General features: G+C 55.2%; 1 protein-coding gene and 1 non-coding gene across 4 annotated transcripts; one reads left to right on the top strand and one right to left on the bottom strand.

Moving 5' to 3' along the window:
- The first annotated feature begins 1,789 nt into the window (after window positions 1-1,789).
- Window positions 1,790-25,818, top strand: C1QTNF1 (C1q and TNF related 1). 3 transcript variants are annotated; one of them, XM_068976605.1, is made up of 5 exons: window positions 1,790-1,840; window positions 2,210-2,528; window positions 19,342-19,504; window positions 22,912-23,051; window positions 23,642-25,818. In XM_068976605.1, exons 3-5 carry the CDS (start codon window positions 19,356-19,358, stop codon window positions 24,190-24,192), a joined length of 840 nt encoding a protein of 279 aa, XP_068832706.1. In that variant the 5' UTR covers window positions 1,790-1,840; window positions 2,210-2,528; window positions 19,342-19,355; the 3' UTR covers window positions 24,193-25,818. The 3 variants fall into 3 exon arrangements, with proteins under 3 accessions (XP_068832706.1, XP_068832708.1, XP_068832707.1); XM_068976607.1 differs by having other exon boundaries at window positions 19,339-19,504; XM_068976606.1 differs by lacking the exon at window positions 1,790-1,840 and having other exon boundaries at window positions 2,179-2,528.
- TRNAG-UCC (transfer RNA glycine (anticodon UCC)) lies at window positions 6,625-6,697 on the bottom strand. Its single transcript has one exon. It is a non-coding gene; the product is annotated as a tRNA-Gly (tRNA).

Raw genomic sequence — 25,818 nt, 5'->3', positions numbered from 1 at the left:
AAGCATCTGATGAAGGGGCCCCAACCAAAGCCCACTGGGTAGGATGCTCTTGTGACAGTTGCATCGTACTCTGGACACATCTGCCTTCACAGGTTCTAGGAAGAGACTCTGGACCTGGCTCTGCTTAATAGGCTAAGACCCACCGAGGTAGGGCAGCATTCCCTGGCTGCGGACTCGAAGACTCCTCTTAAGACAAGCCAACTGCTGCTGAAAGGGACAGTCCTTCTTTGGCTGTATTTCCAGAGCTCTGCTCTATATTGGGCCTCTGAGTTCATGCCTTGGAATGATCTTAGAGGTAACTGTCTTTTAGTTCTTCAACACCAAAGCCGTCTTGCATGCAGGCAAGAAGGAAACAAACCTTCCATCTCCACGTCTGTGTCCCTTTCAAGCTGTGTGCCCAGCTTTGTGCACATTGAATTCTGCTATTGGTCCAGGACTTTCCCAGGTCTGAGTCTCCTGAGTAGGACAAAGGAGGGCTTTCCCATTGGACTCAGGGGGTTCCCAGTTCACAGAAGTTCTGAGAAAGACCTGAATCCTCTAACGTCCAGGAAGAACCCACAGGGTGGCCTCTTCACTTACTGCCATCTCCCTGCTTTGAAGGTTATTCGAGGACAGAACAACTAGGGGAAGGTCAGTGGGTGTGCTGGCCTGGGGTCTTGTTGACCGGGAAGTGCCCTCGGGTTATGCACTGAACGAAGACGAGCTTATCTCTGGGTTTTCCTGTGTGGATAAGCTACCGGGGATGTAGGGTTTGCCAAGTCTCAGACACATGCCGAAGATCGTGAGCAGTTCTGAGTCTTCTAACGCCAGCTGAAATAAAACCATATCTCCAGGGGAAAAGCATTTACTTAATCTTTCCATGGTGTCCTTGAAGTTCTCTAGGGCTACGGAGGATCAGGGCCACTCGTGACTTTGCTCCACAGAAGCGAGTTCATGGCCGGGGTCTCTCCACTACCCAGAGCCCCTCTGTCTTCTTCCATCGCCACCATTCTCAGCTCGCCCTGGTGAGAAGGTGTGCTGGGTGCATGTCAGAAACGCACTCCCCTCCTCCTCTCGTTTAATGTCTTAGCCTTCCAGGCAGACACGTGGAGCGCAGAGGTGGAGAAGAAATTCCGAGGCAAGCAAGAGTGAGACTCAGTCTCTCTGCTTTGCCCTGAGCACCCCAATCCAGCATCCTTGCCTCTACATCTCCTGTCCGAGTAGAGCCAGTGGGAGAGGTCCTGGGAGGAGTGATCACAAAGCAAAAAGTGCAGGGAGGACATCCAAACAGATTGGAGAGACCGTGGGAGACGGGGAGAAACCCCTCCCCCGCAAATTTTATCATCACAACAGAGTTGTGTGTCTCAAGACAGATCGTTCTACGTCTCTTGATATGATAAGATGCTAGAACTATCTGGTCTGACTCAGAATTTGGGGATGGAGACCAGCTTGACCAGGGGCAGCTGCTGAGAAGCCTAGGGCAGTTTATCAGGATGCAGGGAAGGAATGGGGGGGGGGGCAAAGGATGTTCTTGCAAAAGAACTTTTGTATAAAATGGAGAAAATGTCTGTTTTTCATATCAAGGAATGAAAGGCCCGATAGAGACTGAGAAACACTGACGTCCCTGCTGGCCCCACCCTGGCTCACATGTCACCCAGAAAGTCTGCACCCCCAGCCAGGGTTCTTAACCTTTGGATCACAGCCACCTCTAAGAATCTATCAAAGCATTAGACCGTCAGCATCCAATAACACCCGTGTATGCACACGCACAGGCACACGTGCAATTTTGCATTCTGTTTGGGCGTTCACAGACTCCCTCAAACCTGTCGGAGGCCCCTGGCACCCCAGCTGGATGTCTCAGGTCTGCCACCATCTGGGAACCAATGGGGGTGGGGTGGCTGCAAGTGCCCCTTGAGCGCCTTGGAGCTCAGCCCCCTGCCACCCAGCAACACTGGGAGTTCCCAACCCTCCTTGTCCTTGGACCCCCAGCCCCTCCACACCAGGAGGGACTTCCAGACCCTCAGAACCCCACCCCCACTGGCCAGTCCCCAGCCCGCCGGCTCCCTGGGTTGCCAGGAGGAGGGAGGTGCGGGCGCTCCCCCCGGGCACACACACAGTTAATCCTCGGCGGCTGCTGTTTGGATAAAATGCGCTGGGAGCGTTCGAGGCTCCGCGGCCGCTCACATCTGGCCGGGATTTGCTCCTTACACGTCTGTCCCGCTTTCTTCAGCTCTTCCTCTACTTTCGAGAAACCGCGTTTCCGCTTCGGGCCAAAGAGACCTCGGAGTCCAGGCGATCCAGGTGCCGGGAAGAGGTCGGCTGTTGCCTGCACCACCTCCCCTCCCACCCCCGCCCCCTCCCCCGCAAACTTTCAGGGCCCTCTGTTCCGGAGGACTTTTTTTTTTTTCTTCCTGCTTGCTCTCTCCTTCGACAAGTCTTGTCTTCCCTCGACCTGGCCGGGAGGAGGCTCCGCCGCCGGGAGATGCTGTAAGAGAGGCCGCGGGGAGAACGCGGGCGCCCCGCTCGCTCCCGGACGCCGGTGGTTGGCGGTAGGTAGCCTGGTGGGCGGGGTGTGTGTGCGGGGCGAGGGGCTCCTTTTTCTGGCTTCAGCATACTCAGAGAACCGGTACCTTGACTGGGGCGGGCAGCGGGCGAGGAGCGTAGTGGGAGGGGTCGGGGCACTTGCTGCTGAGGGGCAGAAAGACCAGTTGGGGGAAGGCTCCGGTGCGGGTTCCTGCTGCTGCCTGCCTTGGAGACACCACGGAGAGCCGTGGTCGTGGTCTCCCTCTGTGGCCAGGAAGCAGGAGGCTCCGTGGCAGATGCTGTTGGGAATGGCTGGTTTTGTTTGTTTGTTTTAGTCCCTAAGTGGTGTCTGACTCTTTGCGACCCCATGGACTGTAGCCCGCCAAGCTCCTCTGTCTATGGGATTTCCCAGGCTAGAATACTGGAGTGGGTTGTCATTTCCTCCTCCAGGGGATCTTCCCGACCCACAGATCCAACCCGCGTGGTCTTGCATTGGCAGGCGGATTCTTTACCACTGAGCCACCTGGGAAGCCCCTGGGAATGGTTGGACCTCCCTTGATTTTTGTGGCGTGTTTACATTGCTTCAATCTTCTCCCGGTGTGAAAAGGAAAGGAATGATACCCAAGTTCCCCCTCTACCCCTGGTGGGGAGCCCCTGCCCCAATATCTCCTGGGTCATGTGAGAGCCAGCCTTACCTGTGGGCAACTTGGACCCCACACAGAACAGGGAATGCTGACTTTGGCCCCTGCATCTAATGGCTTTGGTGCTCCTGGAGGGGATCCAGTCTGGCCAGGAAAAAATGATGTCCCTTTCCCGGGGACCCTCTGGTCTGCTGGCATCACGAAGGTGGCCCTGGTTGGGGCTGGAGTCGCTCAGCTGCCCTTAAGCCTCTGGACGGCACATGCCTCTTGGTGCAGCACGAAGTGCCAGGCATCTCCACAGCACAGGTGTGAGCCCACCTGTCCAGGGCACACATGTCATGTGAGCCTGGGCCCCGCCGTGCACAGCTGCTGTGTCTTCCGTGGGACCCCAGCGTGCTTCCGGCTGACCCACTCAGGGGGGCGGACCGCTCTGTGACTTGTTCCTGTCTCTTCTCTCTTTCACTTGGTTTCTAAGAACAGAGGCAGTTTGGCACACTAGGAGTTTCCTCCTTCCAAGCTTTGAAAATGGGGAGTGTCCTGAGAAACTGAGTTTTCTCAACCGCCAGCTACATCCTGGGTCCCCGGGGGGAGGATGTGAGGTCCTCAGAGGCTGCTGGGCCTTTGCTTTTTATAGTTCAGGGAAGCACGCGGACAGCCCCACGTGCAAGGTCACACATAGAGGCACTTGACTGTGTGTGCTGCTGGGAGAGGCCGGGGAAGAAGTACATGCTCCATGAGGCCTGCTCACTGTCCCTGCTGACCAGAGAGGCCAGAAACACACGGGTGAAGGGGAGATGGGGGACTGAAAGACACAGGTGAAGGGGAGATGGGGGACCAGAGGGCTGAGCTGTCCTCTCCCACCCTGCTTCTCCACTCTCCTTCTTAACCTGAGCGCTAAGAGGAGCTTAGGGATGCCCCAACAATAATAGTAGCAGTATAAATGATGACAGTGCACGTGCGTGTATCTGTGTGTTTCCCACACAGTAAGCAATGAGCAAATGCTGATTCTCAACAATTCTACCAATGGTACTGTCATCCCTGATAAGCTCAGAGAGACTGTGGCTTGCCCAGAGGCAGTAGGTGGAGGACCTGAGGCCTGCATCTCTGTGCCCAGAGAAGGGATGTGACTTGCTCAAGGATGTGCAGCTTTCCAAACAGGCTAGAAAACCCAAGCTTCTCAAGTTTGCAGATTTCTACTTCCCAGCTGCCCACAGAGAAAGTTTCTTGGGGCCAAGACAGCCAGGTTCTGCTTCCCAGGGACTCTGGCCCTCTCCTCGGGCTCTCTACCCCCTTCCTTCTCTCATCTTGAGTCTCTTGGGATGCCAAAGTGAGCAGTGGGTCAGAAAGACAGAGAAATGCAGGTGCCAGAGGTCTTGGATGGGCCGTCTTTCAGCCGGAGGACACCGCTGCCTGTCTGGGGCAGGTGCAGCCAGCCAGCAAGGGGCACGCTCGCAGGTGGGAGCCGAGAAAGCCGACATGGCCTCGGGAAGCCTGCAGGCAACTCCCGCCTCATTCCTGGGACGTAACCTCCCTATTCAGGGCAACCAGCACAGCATAATTCTTTTGGAACATGCTTCTTTCTGTTCTTCCTGGTGCCTCTCTCCCTTCCCTCCACCCGCCCCCCCGACTCCCAGCTGTAATTAGCATGACTCATAAACCAAATATTCTGGCATTGAACTTTACCCATCAAAACAAAGATGAAAAGAATTTCATAGATACAGTCGTGCTGCTGGGCGCCCTCCGGACGTGAGCTGGTTGTTGGGTTTTTGTCTTCAGGGGCTGGACCCTTGTGTGGGTCCCTGTTCCCGGAGTTGGGGGTGGCTGAGGCTCCACGATCGTAGGCGAGAGGTGGTAGTTTGCAAAGTAGAGGAAGAATAGAAAGTTTCCCTTCTGTTATGGTCCCCACATTCTGCTTACAACTTAAGGTAACTCTGCCTGCTCAGCCACTAGAGAGAGAAATGGCTGTTTTGGAAGCAGCCTTGTCCCCCCGCTCTGAGAGCCCAGCAACCTTCAGTGGGGGCGATGGCATCCCGGGACACTTCATCTTGGTGGTGTAACTATCACGTGTGCTAAGGCTAATTATTTTCTTCCTGTTTTTACCTGCTGAAATCTGCCTTCTCATAAAGTCAAATGAGACAGGGCAGCTTCCTTGATGGGACTCTTGACATCTCCTTGAACTGACCTCTCCCACATGCGAGGGACCACCTGCTCACATAGAGAAGGATTTGGAAAAGGACAATCAGAGCCTGACCAGGTGCTTCCTTCCGTGCTCTTGGGGCAGCCCAGGGAGCCGGTCCCCTGGGTCCTAGGATTTGGGATCCCTGGGGCCCTGCTTGGGCATCCCCGGCCTGGCAGGACCAGTTCTGCTCTTAACTACGTCCCTGCAGAAGTGGGCATGCTGGCTCTTCCCCTCCTCCCCAAGCCCATGGTGAAACTTTCGCCGCTGCGGGCTGTGACCTCTGACCTTCGTCTTCCTGCTTCATGGAGAGCGGCTTGGTGCCATGAGCAGGCGTGGGAGCTCTTGAGACTTTTGGGGGCATCTTTATCTCTGAGTCCTCATCAAGGTTGCAACCGAGCAGTGCCTGAGCAGAAGCAACTCCCAGACCCTGTGAAGCCCCTCATCCTTCCCCATGCTTGCTTCCCAGGACTGAGTTCAAAGCAGAATGGGTATGGGAGGCCCCCCACTGCCCACCCAGCTGTCCCTGGCCTGCCCAGAGGCCTTTGGAGTGAACTCCTCTCCAGCTGTGGACGGCACAGGCATAGTCCTGTCCCGGCTTCCTGTCTCATTCAGGATGGCCATCAGGAGAGCTTTGGGCCTGCCTGCCCCTCCATGTCTGACCACTTCCCTGCCTGACCATCTCCTTGGCTCGGGTAGAAATTTTCCTTGAAATGAGCTGGAGCAGAGCAGGAGCCTGCGGGCAGGGATGCAGGATGGGATAGGAGGCAGACAGGCAGGGCGGCCGCGGAGGGTGTGGGGGAGCCTGTGGACCCCAGGTTCATGGTGTCTTGTGCTGGGTCAGACGTTGCTGTTGGCCACTGGTGGATCCCCACTTGGGGCAAGGCCCCAAACCCTTTGCCTCCCTTGCACCCCCTCCCCAAGTGGGGACATCTGGTTACCAGCCGCCCTCTGCCCTGGGGACAAGCACAGGAAAAGGACCTCGCCTGGGAAGGCTGCCAGCCCTGGTGGAGCTGCGGGCGGGTGCAGGCCAGACGTTGGTTGGGCTGGGCTCTGCCCCTCTGCCTGCAGGTTCTGAGGCTGGTGGTCAGGGTGGGTGACTGGGGTGTGCTCGGAGACACTTGGGCTCTTTCTGCTTGTGAAGAGTCTGAAGTGAGTTCTGGTGAGAGATGGGTGGATCTGGGTGGGGTTCGGAGTGGCCCTGGCTCTCAGGTTTTCCAGCATTCAGGACATCTATCCCTCACCTTCCTCTTCTCCCCACCGCCCTTTTTTTTTGGCTGCACAGTGTATCATGCAGGATCTTAGTTCCCTGGCCAGGGATCAAACCCGCGCCCTCTGCAATGGAAGAGCAGAGTCTTAACCACTGGACCACCAGGGAAGTTCCCTTTCTCCCTCTATTTAAGATATAGTTATGAGGACAAGGGACTTCCCTGGTGGCTCACGTGGTAGAATCTGCCTGCAATGTGGGAGACCTGGGTTGCATCCCTGGGTCAGGAAGGTCCCCTGGAGAAGGATCTGGCTACCCACTCCAGTATTTTTACCTGGAGAATCCCATGGACAGAGGAGCCTAGTGGGCTACAGTCCATGGGGTTGCAAACAGCTGGACATGAGTAAGCAACTCACACTTTCACACGAGAACAAGGCCCATGGTACTGTAATCTGGGTAGACCCATGAGAAAGAGACCCTGAGAATGTCCCATGGAGCAAGCAGAGCCAGGCCTTGGAAGCTGGGGAGCTGTGCTGGAGTTCGATGCCTGCCCTTTCCACTTTGTTCCCTTCTGATACTGTATTCTTCTCCCGGTTCCCTCTCTGCAGGGACCTCTCCTCTGGGGCCCCCATACCTGACCCCAGGCAACCTCTGAGGGATAGGCAGACACAGGGCATACTCAGTGCATCCCCAGTGTCGATTATCATTATTATCTTTTGGCCACTCCATGCAGCATGCAGGATCCTAGCTCCCTGACTAGGGATTGAACCTGTACCCCCTGCATTAGCAGCACAGTCTTAGCCACTGGACTGCCAGGGCAGTCCCCCAACGTCGATTCTCTACACCATTCCTCTCTGCGAGCTGCACTCAGCCTCAGACCCCTTTGCTTCTGAGCATCAGAGGGCATGGGGATCGGGGTGGGACGTTCACCATGCCTGTGAGTTGTGGGCTTCCCTCTTCCCTCCCCTCCAGACCTCACCCATGCACCATTTGCTCTCTACCGTGCAAGAGCAGGGCCCTCAACATGTACATTCAGTGGACCACAGCCCCCACGCCCTTCCATTCTGAGGTGTGAGGGGGGTTCCTGGTGATTCTGTGCCTAAACCCAAAGGAGTTCAGCTCCAGCGGTGGGCCCCAAGAGATCTTACCACATCACTTTGATGAGACTATTATCAGGGATGCCCCGGTGCCCTGCATGGTGCTGGGCCTGGGACAGGCCCTCAGCAACCTGCTGGAGGGATGGACATGAGGGTTCAGCTGAGGGGATAATTTCCGCAGGGCCCGGGGCCGCTGCTGCTGTTACCGAGGTAACTGAGAGAGCTAAGCAAGTGAATGCCTGCCCAGAAGGTGGGGGCCCCCCGCTGGACCGTGGTTTGGTAGAGCCAGCCCGTCCTACCTGGCTTCTTCCTGGAGGCCCCGTGAGGCGCAGCGGCAGGAGCTCTGCTGTCCGGCACCCCTGGGTCTCACCTGAGCTCTAGCACCTGCCACAGCAGGGCCTGAGTGGGTGACTCCCTGACTCAGCCCATTTCTTCCTTGGAGAAATCAAAGTGGCTGTAGGGGTCAAGTGCAATAGCCTCCGTAAGGTGTGTGCCCAGAGCCCAGCACGCAGCAGGTGCTTAACCAGTGGTCACGGTGGAGCTTTGTTAGAAGCAATCTCTGGTAATTGACAGGGCTGCTCACGGGCCCATTAACGCGCCTGACCGTGCCTGACGATGGGCTCATGGGTTTTTCTCCATTTCCTCCTCTTTGATGGCTGCAGGCAGCTTCCTTCAGTAGCGAGTCACCAGTGACTGGTGTGTGAAAGGCAGAACAAATCCCCTGCTTCTAGAGAACGTGTTCCCTCCGGCTGGCCTGATTCTAGCCCCGCTCCAGTGCCTTCTCCCGCATAACCGGTACCCACGGTAACTCCAGGGTTCTGCTGCCCGATCGGAGCACTGTGTCTTCTTTTTCCATCACATTGCTAGAACCCAGCCCTCTTCCTAGTGCTCAGCAGACACTCAACACACACTTGTGAAAGAATGTGGGACTTTAGCACGAGGACAATTTATATTCCACACAGTCTGGCTTGAGCCCCAAACTCGCCACAGCATCCCCAAGCCCCTCCCTCATTCTCCTTTCCCTCGCATAGACTCAGATTCTTCAGAATAAACAAAATGATCTCTCAATCCCCAGGGTGGGGCTTCTTTGTCATCTTTCTAAGTGGAAAATAATGTGTACTTAATGTGAAAAAATATGTGACTATTATAGGGGAAAACCCCAGAGACACTAAAATAAGCAAATGGCAAACATCCATATTTTCATCACCCGGAGACAATTGCTGTCAGCAGCCAGGTGGGTGGGCTTTGGATCTCTGCAGTTACTGTATGTGCGTGTGTGGGTGTGTTTTTATGTACATTTGTTTTCAACCTGCATTTTAAACCCATCAGCATTTTATGAACATCTTTTCATGCCCATAAATACTCATCTGTTGACAGAGGTCAGTCCTTGGTGCTGCTGGCTGAAGTTGCCCACCTCCCAGCATCATTTATTTATTTGCTGCTAAGCCGCTTCAGTTGTGTCCAACTCTGTGCGACCCCATAGACGGCAGCCCATCAGGCTCCCCCGTCCCTGGGATTCTCCAGGCAAGAACACTGGAGTGGGTTGCCATTTCCTTCTCCAATGCATGAAAGTGAAAAGTGAAAGTGAAGTCGCTCAGTCATATCCGACTCTTAGCGACCCCATGGACTGCAGCCTACCATGCTCCTCCGTCCATGGGATTTTCCAGGCAAGAGTACTGGAGTGGGTTGCCATTGCCGTCTCCGATTTGTTTATTTAAATGCCTTTAAATGGAGCATGTGTTTCCTGGTTTGTCGCAATCTCCACCCTCCCTATGACATTACACCCAAGACCTCGGTCAATGGCTAAAGGCACTTGAGTTTGTCGCCCTGACAACCACCTCATTTTTTAGCTTTCCATTGTGTGGATGTACTATCATTTGATTGGATGGCTTTTGCAGGATCTTGGAGGTGGTTTGTAACTTTGGTTGATGGAGGCAGTGGGTTGCAACTCTTATTTTTCTTTGTAATTTTTTTCTTTTTGGATCTTCGCTGCTGCTCGTGGGCTTTCCCTAGTTCTGGTGAGTGGGGGCTGCTCTTCGTGGAGGTACAGGGCTTCTCCTCTGGTGGTGCACGGGCTCTAGGGACGCGGCTTCAGTAGCTGCAGCACCCGGGCGCACGGGCTTAGTTGCCCCATGGCATGTGGGGTCTTCCTAGACCAGGGATAGAATCTCTGTCTCCTGCACTGGCAGGTGGATTCTTAACCGCTGGACCACCAGGGAAGCCCGTAACTCTTTTTTTTGAAGCAGAAGGCTTTGAGTGCTGATAAGAGGAGCATTTGAGGCAAAGACGGCTACCTGGTCACACCAGGACTCAGCATTCTGATGACACGTAATAGTGTGTCCCTGGCCACTCTCCCCACTTCCCTTCTCCCCCTACTGCAGACCACCCACGCTCCAAATTAGAGACAGATCTGAACACACTGGCTTGAGCCCTCTTTGGATGATGGCTCTGCTACTTGAGAAGGCCTGAAAGGGAGTGCGGAATTCAGTCAGTACTGAAAGTCAGACCCCAGACCCTGGAGATGCTTGTGAAATGAGACGCATCTCCTGTGTGTTGAGGACCTCCTGGCCTGTGAGTGGACCAGACAAGAAAGCTGCTCTGTGCCAGATGCTGGGGGAGGAAACTTCCTGGAGGAGGTGGCATCGGGCTGGGCTCTGAAGGACACGGTGATGGGGAAGGTGGCGGGAGAAAGATATGGAGGATGAGACCGTGGTGTGACTTGTGTTGGGACTTCCAGTGGCTCTAGGTGGCTGGCGTGAAGGATACAGGTGCAGGGGTGGGGATGAGGGGCCAGAGATGAGACGGGAGATAGATGGTGAAGCTCAAGAGTTTAAACATTTCCTTTATTTTCGTGGGAAGCCACTGGGGCCAAGGGTGGCATTCAGATGTGCAGGTTTGAAAGTGGCCTCTGGCAAGCAGTTTGGAAGGCAGAGGAGAGACGAGACAAGTGCAGGGCTGAGAGAAAAGCGGTGATGGCATCCTAAATGGGGAGAGAAGACCTTCAGGAGGCCTGGTGATGGTGCAGGAGAAGCAGGGGTCTAGGGGTCTCCCAGGTGCCAGCCTGGGGCCCCAGTGTGAACAGCTGTATGTGCAGGAGCAGGAGCAGGGCTGCTGGGGGCTGAGGGAGAAGACAGGAACCTAACAAGGGGCTCGAGCATCTTACGACAGAGCGAGGAGACCTGGTCTGAACACCTGGACACCTGGATCCGGACCAGTGCTGTCCAATGGGACTTTGCAACCATGGTTGTGTGCTCCCAGCTGTGCTGTCCAAGAGGGGAGCCGCTTAAGATGTGCTTGAGTGACGGAGAACGGAAATTTTCACTTTGTTTAGTTGTCATGAATGTATCTGGCCCCAGGGGCCAGACCCTACTGTTCTGGAGAGCGCAGGCCCAGAGCTTGATGATCAGGGACGCCTGCTGGGGACAAGGATCGAGGAGCCATCTGCTGAAGCCATCGTATAGGAAAAGACGGGCAGAAAGCGTTTGGAGTGAGAGGGGCTGAGAGCTGAGGAGACAGTCTGGAAAACACCTGTCTCTAAAGGGGAGGTCGCGCAGGGTAAACACTGGGAGACAGGGTGGGCCGGAGCGGACGTGGAGAGGCGGGTGGTCATGTCCGGCAAGCGCTCTGCAGCACACACGAGAGCAAGAGCCGTCTGGGCTCGATTGAGAGGCGGCGGGACTGTTGGATGCTGAGCTAAATTACACTCTTGACTTAGAAGCCACTAGATATGGGACAACAGTCTACCTTTTGCCAAGCTCCCCCCGCTCTGCCCCGTCCCCAGAGATGGCTGTAAAACGCGGCAGTGATTTTCGGGTCCCAGAAAATTGAAAACGGTTGTGCTGCTTGTAAAAGGGATAGTGCGTTGGCCATGGAATTCCCAGCTACTCCCCAGCCTCCGTCTTGGGGGCGGCCAGCCCTCTGAGGGTGTCACCGCTGCAGGGCAGTGGGCTGGGGGCCAGGCCACCTGCAGCGCGGGCTCCGGCGAGGCACGAGCTCTCAGTGGCTCCTCTCTCTCGCACGGTTCTCAAAGCAGGGGCGAGCCTGCCGCCCGAGGCCTCACAGCTGGGAGGTGATCTAAGGACAGGGCTCTAGTCAAGGAAATCTTTGTTTGCACTGGGGAGGCTGGGCTGGCCAGGTGCCCCCGAAGGCCCGCCGCCTGCAGCCCACGTGGTCTCCTTGTTTGCAGGGCCTGGGCAGAGATTTAGGCAGTGTCTGCTCTCAGCTCCAGGTGAGCCCTTTCTGGTCTAGGCACAGAGAGTTGACCCAGGAGAGGATGGAGATGTTTCAGGATGGGGAGGAGGCCTGGCCTGTCTTACCTTGGCTGTGTGGTCCCAAGTCAGCGCAAAGGAAGCCCTCGCTTGTTCATCAGCAAGTAGCCCCGGAAGACTTCATTGCCATCCCTGGCCTTGGGCTTTGGAGGGAACAAATAAACCCCCAAACCTTAAGAAAAGAAACCCTCTTCCTCTCAGCCAGAAAACAGCTTCTTGGGAAAAGGACAAGAAGGAGATTCAGCGAGGGCGATGGGCGCCAGGACGCCTTCATCTTTTGGGAAAGGCTCAGCGGACCCCCAGTTGACCAGCGCACGCGTGCGTGTGTGCTCACTTGCTTCGGTCGCATCTGGCTTTTTTCTACCCCAAGGACTGTAGCCCACCAGGCCCTTCTGTCCATGGGATTCTCCAGGCAAGAATACTGAGTGGGTCAAAGCTGGTGCTCTGGGACAGCCCAGAGGGATGGGGTGGGGAAGGAGGTGGGTGGGGGGTTCAGGATGGGGAGACACACATGTGGCTGATTCATGTCGACGTATGGCAAAAAACCCCACAATATTGTAAAGTAATTAGCCTCCAATTAAATAAATAAATAAATTTTTTTAAAAAAAGGGAAACACATACACACACAGAGAATACTGAGCACATTCCCATGCCCTCCTCCGGGTTATCTTCCCAACCCAGGGATTGAACCTGTGTCTCCTCCATCTCCTGCTTTGCAGGCGAATTCTTTACCTGACTGGAGTTTCTTTAATAAAGGATGCCCATCCCCCATCGCTGCTTCCTCTAGCGTGTTGGGAGGAAGCCAGAGAGGGCCCAAGACCAGCTGGGGCTGCCCCATTACAGAAGGGAAAGTTAGATTAGGTATGAATTGGGTTCCTGGGATTGGTGAGCAAACGTCATTTATCAAGTGGATGTCACTCTGCCTTCCTCCTGCCCATCACTGGAGGAGCCTGGTAAATGGAAAATGAGTGTGAGGAATGGCTTCTGGGGAAGGAAAGCAGATACCACGTGTTAGGCAATCCTGATGGCCAGAGGGACACCCCAACATGGGGCTCTCTCCTTTCTGGGCACCCCAGGATCTGAGTCCAGGGGCCCTCTTGCAGCAGCTGGAGAGCTCTGAGCATCTCAACTGGAGAATTTCCGCCAGATGTCGAAGCAGAGAGGGCAGCCCCGGGGCTTCCTTTCTGGTGGAGAGGAGACCAGGGAGGGGAGGGGGGCAGGAGCAGATGTGCCGGTTGCTGGGCTGAGGGATGGATGATGCTGGGTTGAGACAGGCTCTGATTGAATGCTGAGTCAAGTCGCCTTCTTACCTAGAAGACGGTAGGTGTGGGAAGACATCCTATCTTAGGCCCAGTTTTCTTGGGAGATGTGTGTGAAATTTGGGGGTTGATGTCCAGGCCCTAGAAAAGCCAGACAAAGATATTTGTCTTGGGGGTGAATTGAGGTCTGGGGCCTGGCCAGAGCTCCTGGAAAGCATCAGCTGGTACAGAGGAGCAGAGTCCTTCAGGAGATATTAAGCAGGGTTGGTGACTGATTCAGTGTGGCGGACATGTGAGAGGAAGGCATCTAAATGGCTCCCAGATTTCTGGCCTGCCGTTTGCTCATGCTTCCTACTCCCTTACCCCTCAGCTTCATGCTAATAGGACTGAGCTGCCCAATGGATCTTTCTACGGTGATTGAAATGTTCTGTTCTCTGCCCTCCAGTATAGTAGCTCCCAGCTCCCCGTAGCCATTGAGACACTGGAATGCAGCTAGCGTGACTGGGAACAGAATTTACAATGATCTTTCATTTATTTTATCTTTTAGGCCGTGCCATGCGGCATGCAGGGTCTTAGTTCCCCAAGCAGATATCAAATCCGTGCCCCCTGCTATGGAAGTGTGGAGTCTTCACCACTGGACTGCCAGGGAAGTCCTTAGAACGTTCTTTAATTTTAATTGGTTTAAAATGAAATAGCCACAGGTGGCTGGTGGCCACTGCCGGGCACAGCACGGGCCTAGAATGTCTCTCTCCATTTCTTTTTGTAGATGAATGTCTTTTTCTAATTTTTAGTTTGTTTCATTTTGGCTGTGCTGGGTCTTGGCTGCTGAGCGGGCTTTTCTCTAGCTGTGGGGAACGGCGGCTAGTCTCTAGCTGGGGTGCGTGGGCTTCGCAGTGCCTGGCCCCTGTTGCAGCCGAGCACCGGCTCTAGGGCCCGCGGGCTTCAGCACATGGCTCAATAGCTCTGGCTCCCAGGCTCGTGAGCACATGCCTCAAGAGTTGTGGTGCACGGGCTTCGTTGCCCTGCGGCACGTGGGGTCTTCCTGGATCAGGGATTGAACCTGTGTCTCCTACATTAGCAGGCGGATTCTTTACCCCTGAGCCACCCAGGAAGCCTCCAGAATGTCTCGTTTTGAGTCAACATCTGCTGTGAGCTGTCTCCTTCACTGGCTGGTAATCGCCTTGAGGTTATGGGGTGTTTATAATTGGCAGTGGCATCCCTACCTCCCAAGCTCTTGCCTGATGCTGTGCGCATCACCGGCATCCAGGAAACCGTGGCTGTGTTCAGTTTTCTGCTGAGAGGCAATTCCTGAGCTACATAGGCCATTTGGACTTGTCTTCTAAATTCCTTCTAATCCAGGGAGATCCCAGGTTTCTCTCCCCTCTCAGAGCAGCTGGTTACCCGATGACAATCAGGGAAGAGGGAAAACCATGGTTATAAAATGCTTTTGTCCAAGGGCACTGAGCTGGGTGTGGCCACAAGGCACAAGGCAAATATGTGGAGCCTGAGGGCTGGGAGTTCACCATCAGAACACTGGCTGACACCCTGGAAGTGGGCGGGCCCCCCAAAGTGGTGGGACCGATTTTTAAACAGATATAAAGAAACTTAGACTTGTGTATGAAAATCCTCTCCTTAAAGGCTTCACCACACATCCATTCCGGGGCTCTAGAAGATAAAAATAATTAACCAAGAAGTGTTCTCACACTTCCTGCCTTCCTCCAGACCCTGCCATTGACCCAATTCCTCCTTTTCCCCTCCCACCTACTGTTGGGGAGGAGGTTAAGCTGGAGGGGATGGGGAGGGTTGAGGGAGAGAAGAGGAGCCGCAGGTCCTGAAGGGAGTGAGTGGTAGAAAAAGATGTTCATGGACTTGCCATGGAATCTGGCAACTGAGTGTCTTGCAGGGTTGGGATGGGCACGTCCAGAACTTGAGTCATGTTGGAATCGACCTCAGACGCCTTGACCGCAAGGCAGCCAGGAGACTGGACCATGCAGGACCAGATTCAGAAGGGTTACACACCCCTGGCCAGGGCGTCCTGGGGGCCGCTTCCCGGACCTGCCTCGCTGAGCACAGCACGTTCTCCTGAGTCACCTTTCCGGGCTCCACACCCCCTCTGTTGCAGGGCACTTCGTTTCACTGGAAATCACTAAAGTGGGCCAGAGCCAAGTTTGGTTGGAAGTTGGGAACACTGTTTTTTGCCCCAAAGTGAGTAAAATGATCATAGTGATGCTGACTTTGCTGTGGGACTTGGGGAAATGGTTCTGAATATAGTTGCTTAGAGGGAAAGGTTTCAATCTGGGTTTGCCTTGGCTCCAAAGAGGAGGTCCTTGAGGAGAACCTCCAGCCTCTGCTGACCTCTCTCAGTCCGCCTGGCGCCTCCGACACTGCCGGGCCAGCACGGCTCCACCCCCGCCGATATCACCAGCCCTTCACCAGCTGCATCCTGGGCTCCATCTCTTCTGACCCAGGTACAGAAAAATTCCCTTTCTAGACTTCGAAAGAGACATACCAACATGCAGAAGGGTGCTTCCATTGAGGGTGCAGGACTGATTCTCAACTGGGAGGATTTCTGCCTTCTGGGGGACACGTGGCAAAGTCTGGAGATGGTTTTCGGCTGTCACAACTGGGGGTGGGGTGGTGCTGATGGCATCGAGTGGGTGGAGTCTAGGGATGCTGCTAAACATCCGGCAATGCACACATGACAGCCCCTGCCCCTCCCCCCACCCCACGACAAAGGCTGATCCAGCCCCAAATGTCCATGGTGCAGAGGCTGAGGGACCCTGGGGGCAAAGGAATCCAAGATAACTCTTTCCTTCCTCTTGCTGTTATTTTCCAACTTTCCCCAAATGAATTATATATTACTTTGGATTCAGGGGGGAAAAGATGTTTAAAGAAAGGAAAATCTCTTTTCCTTTCAAGTGATGCAAGTTTGGCATTGAAGAGGAAAACACGAGTAATTATCAAGGCGCCAAGGAAAAACAGAGGAAATACAGAAATAGGGCAATAAACAAATTTGGAGAATTCAATCTGACAAATATTTGTCGAGTAGAGGGTGCTGCAGGATGCTTGGCGGGTCCAAGATGAACAAGACCATGTCCCAGGCCCAGAGGAGGTCACGGGTCTGCAGTGCAGAAACTTCGCGGCCAAGAAAAACTCTTTGCAGAATGAGACAATAAGAGAAACACAAACAACAAAGAGCCGGGGGGAATTGGTTCCAGCTGAGGGGCTGGGGGCTTTCCTGGTGGCACTAGTGGTAAAGAACCCACCTGCCAATGCGGGAGACATAAGAGACGTGGGTTCGATCCCTGGGTCGGGAAAATCCCCTGGAGGAGGGCATGGCAGCCCACTTCAATATTCTTGCTTGGAGAATCCCCATGGACACAGGAGCCTAGGGGATTACAGTCCATGGGGTCGTACAGAGTCAGACACAACTGAAGTGACTTAGCACACAGCCGTGCACCAGGGTCTGGGAGACCTTCAGGAGGAATATGAAGCACTTGGTTGGGTCTTAGGTAGGATTTTGATGTGATCAGAAGGCAGCCTGTTGAATTCAAATCCAGCCCCCACGGCTTACAAATTGGACAGCCTTAGGCTAATCAACTTTTCAATGTCATTTTTTCCTCACTGGTGCTTAGTCACTCAGTTGTGTCCGACTCTTGGCAACCCCATGGACTGTAGCCCGTCAGGCTCCTCTGTCCATGGGGATTCTCTAAGCTAGAATACTGGAGTGGGTTGCCATACCCTTCTGCAGGGGATCTTCCCAACTCAGGGATTAAACCCAGGTCTCCCACATTGCAGGCAGATTCTTTACCATGTGAGCCACCAGGGAAGCCCTTCTTCGCTGGTAAATTTGGTATAATAATGAATGAGTATTGTCTCCTTCAAGGGTTCACTGCAGGTCCATCTGAGGCCTTTGGTGGGGTAAAACCTATTAATGAGGAAGTAATCTCAGAAGGAACCCTAACCCACAGGGTTGTATGGATGAATGGAAAAGCTCTCGTGATCCCCAGCACCGGGCCTGGGGTGGAGCTGGGCTGTCAGTGGAGCGCGGGCTCTAAGCCACGTGGGCTTCAGTAGCTGCAGCGTACAGGCTCAGGGCTCTGGTGCATGGGCTTACTTGCCCTGCCGCAAGCGGAATCTTGCTGGACCAGGGACTGAACCTGTGTCCCCTGCATTGGCAGGCGGAGTCTTCACCACTGGGGCACCAGGAAAGTCCAGGAGAGATTCTTTTAATATGCGTTTTACGAATTACGCTTATAACTACAAACTTTCTTTGTGAAATGGAGGTGAGGTAGTGAACATTTTGAGTGGGGGGGCTGGTTCCAGCCAGTCTCTAGGTCATTGGGAAGGTCTCTGGGCCCTGACTCTCGGCAGGTAGAGAGTGTGGAGGTGGCGGGCCCAACTAATCCACTTCAGGGGATGGGGGTATGCAGAGAATTGAGCAAGCGGTAGAAGTGTGGGTTAGGGGCTTGGGGGTGGGGTTCCCGCGGAGGCCAGCCTTCCTGGCTCCATCTCATATCTCTAAGGACCCACTGGGAGCCTCAGCTCCCTTGGCTCTGGGTGCTGGTCCTCTGCTTCCCCCAGGTTTTCCTGACTTAGCATGGGGCTCCAGCAGGGCCAGAGCGTTCTGTCTTCAGAGCTAAAACAGCGAGCCCCCTGACACACAGAAGAAAGAACAAAGCTCAGGGGCGACACGATGAGAGGGTCGTGCCCTCCCGGGCTGCGAGGTCTCGGAACCAGGGGAGGTGCAGAACGTCCACGGAGGCCCACGACGTGTGAAAGGAGCATTCACCTGGATAGACGATTAGCAAGAAAAACAGAATTCATTCTCAGTATTTTCGTTCCCCTTAGACATGAAAAGAGGAATTAAAGAAAAATCAGAAAATCAGACAGGACCTTCTGAGGCTGTTTCCTTGCTTTGATGCTTTGTTCCTCCCCCAAGAGGCCTGGTTTCCAGCCCCAGCCTGGCTGAGAAGGGGGGTGGGCGTTCTTACTCCCCCAGCTTCAGCCCTTTCGCTGCACAGTCCAGAGGGTCCAATTTAGTGTCATCGTCAGCCCTTTCCATGTTAAATTGTATGTTTTGGTGAACGAAATGGGTTGGGATTGACCACCGTCTTCCCTTCCATGATGGGAGGTTTTCCAGCCACCAGAAATAGCCGAGGTGCACGTGACTCCTGACTCCACATGCGTGTAACCCCCACGGCTGGCCTGGGTTAGCCAGGGCGGTAACTCTGAAGGTAAGAAACAGGTGAGATGTTGTGTCTGTTTTAAGCTCAAGCGCTGCCCCCTAGTGGGCTCACTGGGAACCACCCCAGTGGTCAGCTCTTTCTAGGACTGTCTCAATCCTGGACAAAGAGGGTCCTGTCCAGAGAGGGTCCTGTCCAGAGCTTTTTGGAGAGACATGGAGCTGGCTGCAATGACAATAAGTGCCCTCTGGGGCTGGGCAGACTCGCCCCCACCCCCACAGCAGATGCTCAAGGACACTTGCTGGGAGCAACTTGACACCTTCCTGCACACCGGCCCCCACGGTGCCGGCTGGGGCAGAGTCACTGCACAGTGGACCCCCAAATTCATTCTGGATTTTGCTCATTGTCCTAACATGGTCAAGACACAATTATCTGCAGAGCTCAGGGTTGAGGGGTCTCCTTCCTGGGAGGCATGGGGGCGCTCGGCAGAGCCATGCTCAGCGGCCACAGACAGCCGGGTGCTCCAGGGTGGAATGTGAGAGTCTGTGCATATTAAGTTTGTGAGTGTGCTGAGAGAGTGCATGTCGGGGGTGGGCACGCATGTGTGCCTGAGTGTACACCCATGTGAGTGCATGGGAGTAAACACGAGTGTGTTGGGTGTGCAAGTATGAACACAAGAGTATGGACTTGAGTGTGTTTTAAGTGTACTGTCGAGTGTGTGTGGAGTGTATTTGTGTATGAGTGTGTATTGACTGTGTGAGAGAGGGTGTGAGTATGTGTGTGTGTGGGCCCGTGTGTATGTGCATGAACATGCACTGGGGTTTGTGTGTACGTGTGGGAGTGTGTAGCGAGGTATGTGAATGTGTTGAGTGTGTGTGTGTGATCACCCTCCCAGGAGGAGCGGCAGCAAAGCGCCTCCCAGCGTCGTGTCTGGGGCGAACTCCACGGGCTTGTTCTCCCCGTGGGGCTCTTCCAACCCACGTCCTCCGTGTGTCTCCCCAGCAGGGCTCGGCGGGAAGATGGGCTCCCATGGGCTGGGACTCGCGCTGGCGTGCTGTCTGCTGCTGGCCTTCGCCTGTGGTCTGGTGCTGGGCCGAGCGCCCCGTGGGCAGCAGGAACAGCAGGAGCAGGAGGGGACCAGGGAGCCGCCGATGGACCACGCTGAGAGGTGAGGCCGCGGGGTGTGGGTGCCGGAGCTCCGGCTCAGTGGCGGGGATAAGGGCCGAGTCCGGGCGCCCCCAAGTGCTTGTTGACGGGAAGAGGAGAAGGGGCAGAGGCTGAGGAGCTGGGGGATGGAGGCAGCACTTCTCCTTTCAGTGACCTGGGCGTGTTACCTGCAACTGTGGATAGTAACCCAGCCTCATTCCAACCCCAGAGGAATGTGGGTCTGCTTGAGGTTCTGCAGTCACATCCTCAAAAAAGAACATGCCACCCCCCCACCCCAGCCTTTGGTTTCTCTGCATTCTCATCTGTCCTTTGAGAGTATCTGTTAGAGGTCTAAGCACCACCTGGAAGTAGAAGGCAGGGATGCTGCTAGACCGAGAGTGGGTCTCCACCACCCTGTTGTCTGATCACATTGCCAGGTGGGGGACAGTGGGTGAAGGACTGACGCAGGAAGTGGTGGCCTTCCTTGAAAAGCTATGAATTTCTTCCTCGTGGCATTGTCTTCATATACCTGATAGCTCAATTGGTAAAGAATCCGCCTGCAGTGTGGGAGACCTAGGTTCGATCCCTGGGTTGGGAAGATCCCCTGGAGAAGAGAAAGGCTACCCACTCCAATCTTCTGGCCTGGAGAATTCCATGGACTGTATAGTCCGTGAAAGAGTCGGAAACGACTGAGCGACTTTCACTTTACTTCATATGCATATGCCTTCAGTGATACACAGACTCTAGGATCTTTGGGATATTTTGTAGGGATACATAAAATGCTTAGGATTACTGATGGAAATGTTGTTCATCAAACAAGAGGTCCTAGACACCCAGTGCTGGTTTTGAGTTTTTTCAGCACTTTTCACTAGTCAGCTTTGGGTTGACTTGATACTCAAGGCTTTGGGCTGTCTTGGAATATATTGGAATTGCATAGGTCTGGGGCAAAGGAACATCATTCTTGGGCCTTTCTGCTGGCTCAGACTTATAAAGACTCTGCCCGCAATGCAGGAGACCCAGGTTCCATCCATGGGTTTGGAAGATCCCCTAGAGAAGGGAATGGCCCCCCACTCCAGTATTCTTGCTGTAGAATTCCATGGACAGAGGCAGACTACAGTCCATGGGGTCGCAGAGTTGGACACGACTGAGTGACTCATCCTTTCACACACACAACAGCATTCTTGACCTTTGTCTTTTCTTCTCCTCCTCTTCCTCTTCCTCCTCCTTTTCATTCAACAAATATTAATCAAGTGCTGCTACTGATCTGGCCATCCGCTAGGCCTGGGGACACATACATGAATGACACAGTCTCTGGGCTCCAGGAACTCCAAGGCTGTGGTGGGACAGACACGCACGACCCACTTCAGTGAGGTTGGCTCTGCAGTACAAGTGTGTCCACAAGGTGGATGTGGAGGGTGGGGGGGGGGAAATTAGGAGGAGAAGTGACTGGGTCTTGAAGGGCGAGCATCCCAGGCACAGAAGCAGGGGAAGCTGCCTGGCAGCCAGGGCAACATGTGTGAAGGGCAACCTTTCCAGTGTCTGACTGTGTAAAGCTGGTGGGTCTTTTGAGTAGTGGGAGCCGGTGTTGGAGGGTGGAGGCTGGGAGGATGGGATGAGCCTGGTGGGGAAGGATCTCTCTGGAGCTTCATCTATAGGGGAGTCATGGAGAGATTGGCATTTCATGGTGTTCTAGAAAGAATTCTGGACGGTGGCAGAGCAGGGGATGAACTGGCAAGGGAGAGATGAATTCCAGGAGAGCATTCAAAATGCCAGTGGTCCCAGAAGTGGGGAGAGCCAAGGGCCCAGCTCCTGGAGGTGCTTTGATGGTGGCCTGGGCTGACCCCTCAGGACTGCATGATTCTCAGAATGGAGCAGAGAAGCATCTGCAGTGAGGCTGAGGGCCCCATTCTGGTCATGCTAGTCTTGCTGCTGCTGCTGGCGACAGGGTTTGGAAAGAGAAGAGTCTAGGGACAAGCAGCAGTGAAGGGCGTCAATCTGGGACACTTATGTGTGGGGCTCAGGGAATCTTTGTGGAGACTTCTGCTGGGAGGTGGGGGCAGGGTTTCCTCTGAGAGTCTAGGACTTGTTTAGTTGCTGAGTCGTGCTCAACTCTTGTGCACCCCCACATGGACTGAAGCCCGCCAGGCTCCTCTGTCCATGGGATTTCCCAGGCGAGAATACTGTTCCCCTGGAGAATCTGAGTCTCCTGCATTGGCAGATGGATTATTTACCACTGAGCCACGAGGGAAGCCCCTAGATCTTGTAGGTAGCTGAGTTTAGGGCATAGAGATCCTTTTCCTGGATTGTCTGTGGTTTGAAAATAGGAGCGGAGTGAAACAAGGGGCTCACCCTTTGATGAGAGGGCTGTGCCACCTCCAAGATGGTGCTGCCACAACCGAACAGCTGCAAGCAGGGAGCACGGTGCAGTGCAGTATGACGCCGGGAGGTGGCAGCATGGAGCTGCTGCTCCCCGGGATCCTCAGGAGCCCGTTTCCTAATGTCAGGTTGTAAACAGGACCGTAGCGTCTCCAGCTGCTGCAGCTCCCAGGAATCCCACAACGTGTGGCTGAGCCCTCTCGTTTGCAAACAAGTCAGCTTAACACAGTGTCTTCCAGAATCCAGGAGGTCAGAGTTCCAAGTTAAGTGAAGTGAAATGAAGTGAAATTCGCTCAGTTGCGTCCAACTCTTTGCGAACCCATGGACTATAGAGTCCATGGAATTCTCCAGGCCAGAATCCTGGAGTGGGTAGCCTTTCCCTTCTCCAGGGGATCTTTCCAACCCAGGGATCGAACCCAGGTCTCCCACATTGCAGGCAGATTCTGTACAGTCCGAGCGACCAGGGAAGCCCTAGATACCTGAAGGGGAGGTTCATTCAAGGGCTGCCATGTCACGCCATCCAGAGACCCCTCCTAGAGGCGCCAGATTTCTCCCATGAAGCTGCCATTTGCCGGGCCCTCAAATTACTGCTGTTTTTGTTATCGTTATTTCCATGACAGTCACTGCAGTTCACGGAGGGCAGGGGCTCTTTCTGAAACTTCACCGAGGATCTCAGAGTTCACCAAGAGCCAGTGCAGCACATCTGGGAGAAAGATGTGGCTTCCCAGATGGCGCTAGTGGTAAAGAATCCACCTGCCAATGCAGGAGACGCCAGAGACGCAGGTTCAGTCCCTGCATCTGGAAGATCCTCTGGAGAAGGAAATGGCAAGCCACTCTAGTATTCTTGCCTGGGGACTTTCACGGACAGAGGAGCCTGGCGGGCTACAGTCCATGGGGTCGCAAAGAGTCGACACGACTGAGCACAGCAAGGGTGCAGCGTATCTGAGCTGAGAGCAGCGAGTCAGGCAGCCCAGACCCTCTAGCAGGAGGCGAGAGAAGAGTTCCTGGCTCTGAGAGCTCCTGGCTTTCACAGTGATGTCTTTACTCCCTTAGGGATGAAGAAGAGCATGAAAAATACGGCCCCAGGCAGGACGAGGAAGCCCCTGCTTCTCGGTGCCTCCGCTGCTGTGACCCTGGTACTCCCATGTACCAGGCCATCCCGGTGCCGCAGATCAACATCACCATCCTGAAAGGTTGGGCACAGAGACCAGCCGAGGGCACCTTCCCCTGGGGAGCAGAGGGGGCACTGCCCTGTCCTGATCGGAGGGCAGGGCAGAAGATGGAGTTAGGGAGGAGGAGGGGCAGGGGCAGATGGCTCCCTTGGGGCACTGAGCAGAAGCATGCTGTCATCCAGGGGGGAGGAAGGAATTCCGTTTCTGAGGCTCTGGTCCCCTTCCAAGAGGAGAGGTTGGGGAGGGGACCACGGGAGAAGGAGCCTCAGGGCAGCTCTGGGTCTCACCCCACCTGCGTTTGCACCGAAAGCCTCAGGGTCATGGTCCTGCGGGCAGCACATCACCTCGCACAGCCCGGCACAACAGAGTTGGGAAGCCAAGTGGCCCAGGTCCTATGTCCCCGGGGCCTACATCCCCGGGGCTCTGTGTCTGCAGTTCATCTGCTTCGATAGCGCCGTGGGCCTGGCCGCTGCTCCTGTTGCTTTTGGATAAATGCTTTACGTTGCAGGGATTTTCCAGAAGGAAGAAAAAAATTTTTTTGATTGCTTCTGGATGAAAACAGAATAATCCTTGAGGTTGCTTGACACTGTGTGTTTTCCCGTCCTGTTCAGGTGAGAAGGGCGACCGGGGAGACCGGGGCCTGCAAGGCAAATATGGTAAAACAGGGTCCGTGGGTGCCAGGGGCCACACGGGACCAAAAGGGCAGAAGGGGTCCATGGGGGCCCCTGGGGACCGCTGCAAGAACCACTACGCCGCCTTCTCCGTGGGCCGGAAGAAGCCCCTGCACAGCAACGACTACTATCAGACGGTGATCTTTGACACGGAGTTCGTGAACCTCTACAGCCACTTTAACATGTTCACGGGGAAATTCTACTGCTACGTGCCCGGCATCTACTTCTTCAGCCTCAACGTGCATACCTGGAACCAGAAGGAGACGTACCTGCACATCATGAAGAACGCAGAGGAGGTGGTGATCCTGTACGCGCAGGTGAGCGACCGCAGTATCATGCAGAGTCAGAGTCTGATGCTGGAGCTGCGGGAGCAGGACGAGGTGTGGGTGCGCCTCTTCAAGGGCGAGCGGGAGAACGCCATCTTCAGCGACGAGTTTGACACCTACATCACCTTCAGCGGCTACCTGGTCAAGCCGGCCAACGAGCCCTAGCCACCTGCCAGCCTCCATCGCCACAGGCTCACCTCCCCTTCTCCCCGTACCCCGCCCTGCTCCGCTGGACCTTCCCTACCCCCTCCGCCATCTGGAACCCCCCTCACCCACTCCTGATCAGCCCCTCCTGCACCCAGGTTTCCCAGGCCCCCCACACCCCCCTGCTTTGGCATTCGACATGACACCCCTCACGGGAGCGGGAAGCAACGTTGGCTGGGTGGTCCCAAGCCTTGCTGTGTCCGCACGTGCCATCACCAGGCGGGTGTGCCTACGGGAGTTCCCCTCTGTGTACACGTCCTTGAGTGAGACCCTCCCCCGACGTGCCCCACGACAACGACGCACCAGGGTGTCCCAGAGCAAGCCACCCTTGCTCCTGCTGCTGGGAATAATTAAGCCAGCTCTAAAGGCTGTGAAAGGAGCAAAGTAAACCATGAAAAGAGAGGGAGGCAGTTGTTATTTCTGTCTTCCGCCGGCCCCGCTGGCTCCCAGGAGGGCCCTCTCTGCTTGAGGTGGCGGAAGGCTCCTGGTAAGACAAGATCTAAAGTGGATGCCGAGGGTATCCACTAGAGAGGAAACCACTGGCTTGATATTTTAGGCCACTTACAAACCTTCTTGGGGGACAGCTGGACTGATGTCCACGTCCTGTGGACATTCCTGTGGCTTGCCCAGGGGCTCAGCTGGTCTTTCTGAGCCACAGTGGTGAAGGGATTTGAACTGGGTGGCAAGTGTCAGCTCCTCAGAGGGGGCAACCATGCCCTCGGCTTCGGCCTCTGATTGGGGGAACAGTCTGCTCACTAGAAACTGTGGGCTTCTGGCAGCAGGTAGTTCTCTGAGCAGCAAAGGTCAGTACAGCCCAGACAAGCCGCGCATCCTTGCGTGGCTCTGCTTGCTGGCGCCCCCCACGCCCCACCCTGGCATCCTGGGCAGGGCTTCCACGCCTGTCACCCTAGCACAGGCTTTCTGTCCCTCTCCTCCAAAGGGTCAGCTAAGGAAGGCTCAAGGGTCTTTGGTTTTGTAGCAACTGTCATGATTGCACAATATTTTCAATAAAACCTGCTCATACACCATCTCAGAGCCTACACCCCAGAGGGTTCAGCATTCAGCCTGCCAGGACCCTCCCCTGGGACCTCTTTGACCATCAGCCTAAGACCACGCAGGAGGGGGCTTTCCTGGGCCCCAGAGCAGGGGAGAGCTGGAAGGGACTGGAAGGCTCCCCGTTGCCTGTCTCCGGAGCTCCTGCACAGCTTAGCCTCTGAAAGAGGGCGTGTCCGCACCACCAGTGTCAGAGCCTCTGCTCTGAGTGGGGTGTGGGGGCGCTGCCCGGATCGGTGCTCTAGTTCTTGGCTGACTTTGGCCAGGCAGCCCTCCCCCACTTCCCTACATCAACCCCCCGGGGCGGGGTCACCCTGCCTGCTTGGGCCCTAGGCCCGACAAGAGGCCTCCTGTTCATGATCTGGTAATGCCCGATCTTGACCGATCCCTCTGCCCTCGCCGGGCTTGGCTGTGGGGTCTGGGGTCCCCACATCCCTCCCTCTGCTGGTCAGACTTTAAAAACTGTGTTTCTGTTCCTGCTGGTGAGCAGGGTGCCCGCCTGCCGCTTTGTGCTGCCTCGGTGCTCTTCCAGAA

The sequence above is a fragment of the Capricornis sumatraensis genome, chromosome 8 (genome assembly GCF_032405125.1).
Source record: "Capricornis sumatraensis isolate serow.1 chromosome 8, serow.2, whole genome shotgun sequence".
NCBI classification, from domain to species: Eukaryota; Metazoa; Chordata; class Mammalia; order Artiodactyla; family Bovidae; genus Capricornis; species Capricornis sumatraensis.
Note: the sequence above shows the minus strand (reverse complement) of the source record. Positions and strands in the feature narration are given on the sequence as shown.

Excerpts from the sequence above, each read along its gene's own strand:
- C1QTNF1 (XM_068976605.1), top strand. The coding sequence starts at position 19,356 with ATGGGCTCCCATGGGCTGGGACTCGCGCTGGCGTGCTGTCTGCTGCTG. Across the intron at positions 19,505-22,911 it reads CCGATGGACCACGCTGAGAG|GGATGAAGAAGAGCATGAAA; the intron begins GTGAGGCCGCGG and ends TTACTCCCTTAG. Across the intron at positions 23,052-23,641 it reads CAACATCACCATCCTGAAAG|GTGAGAAGGGCGACCGGGGA; the intron begins GTTGGGCACAGA and ends CGTCCTGTTCAG.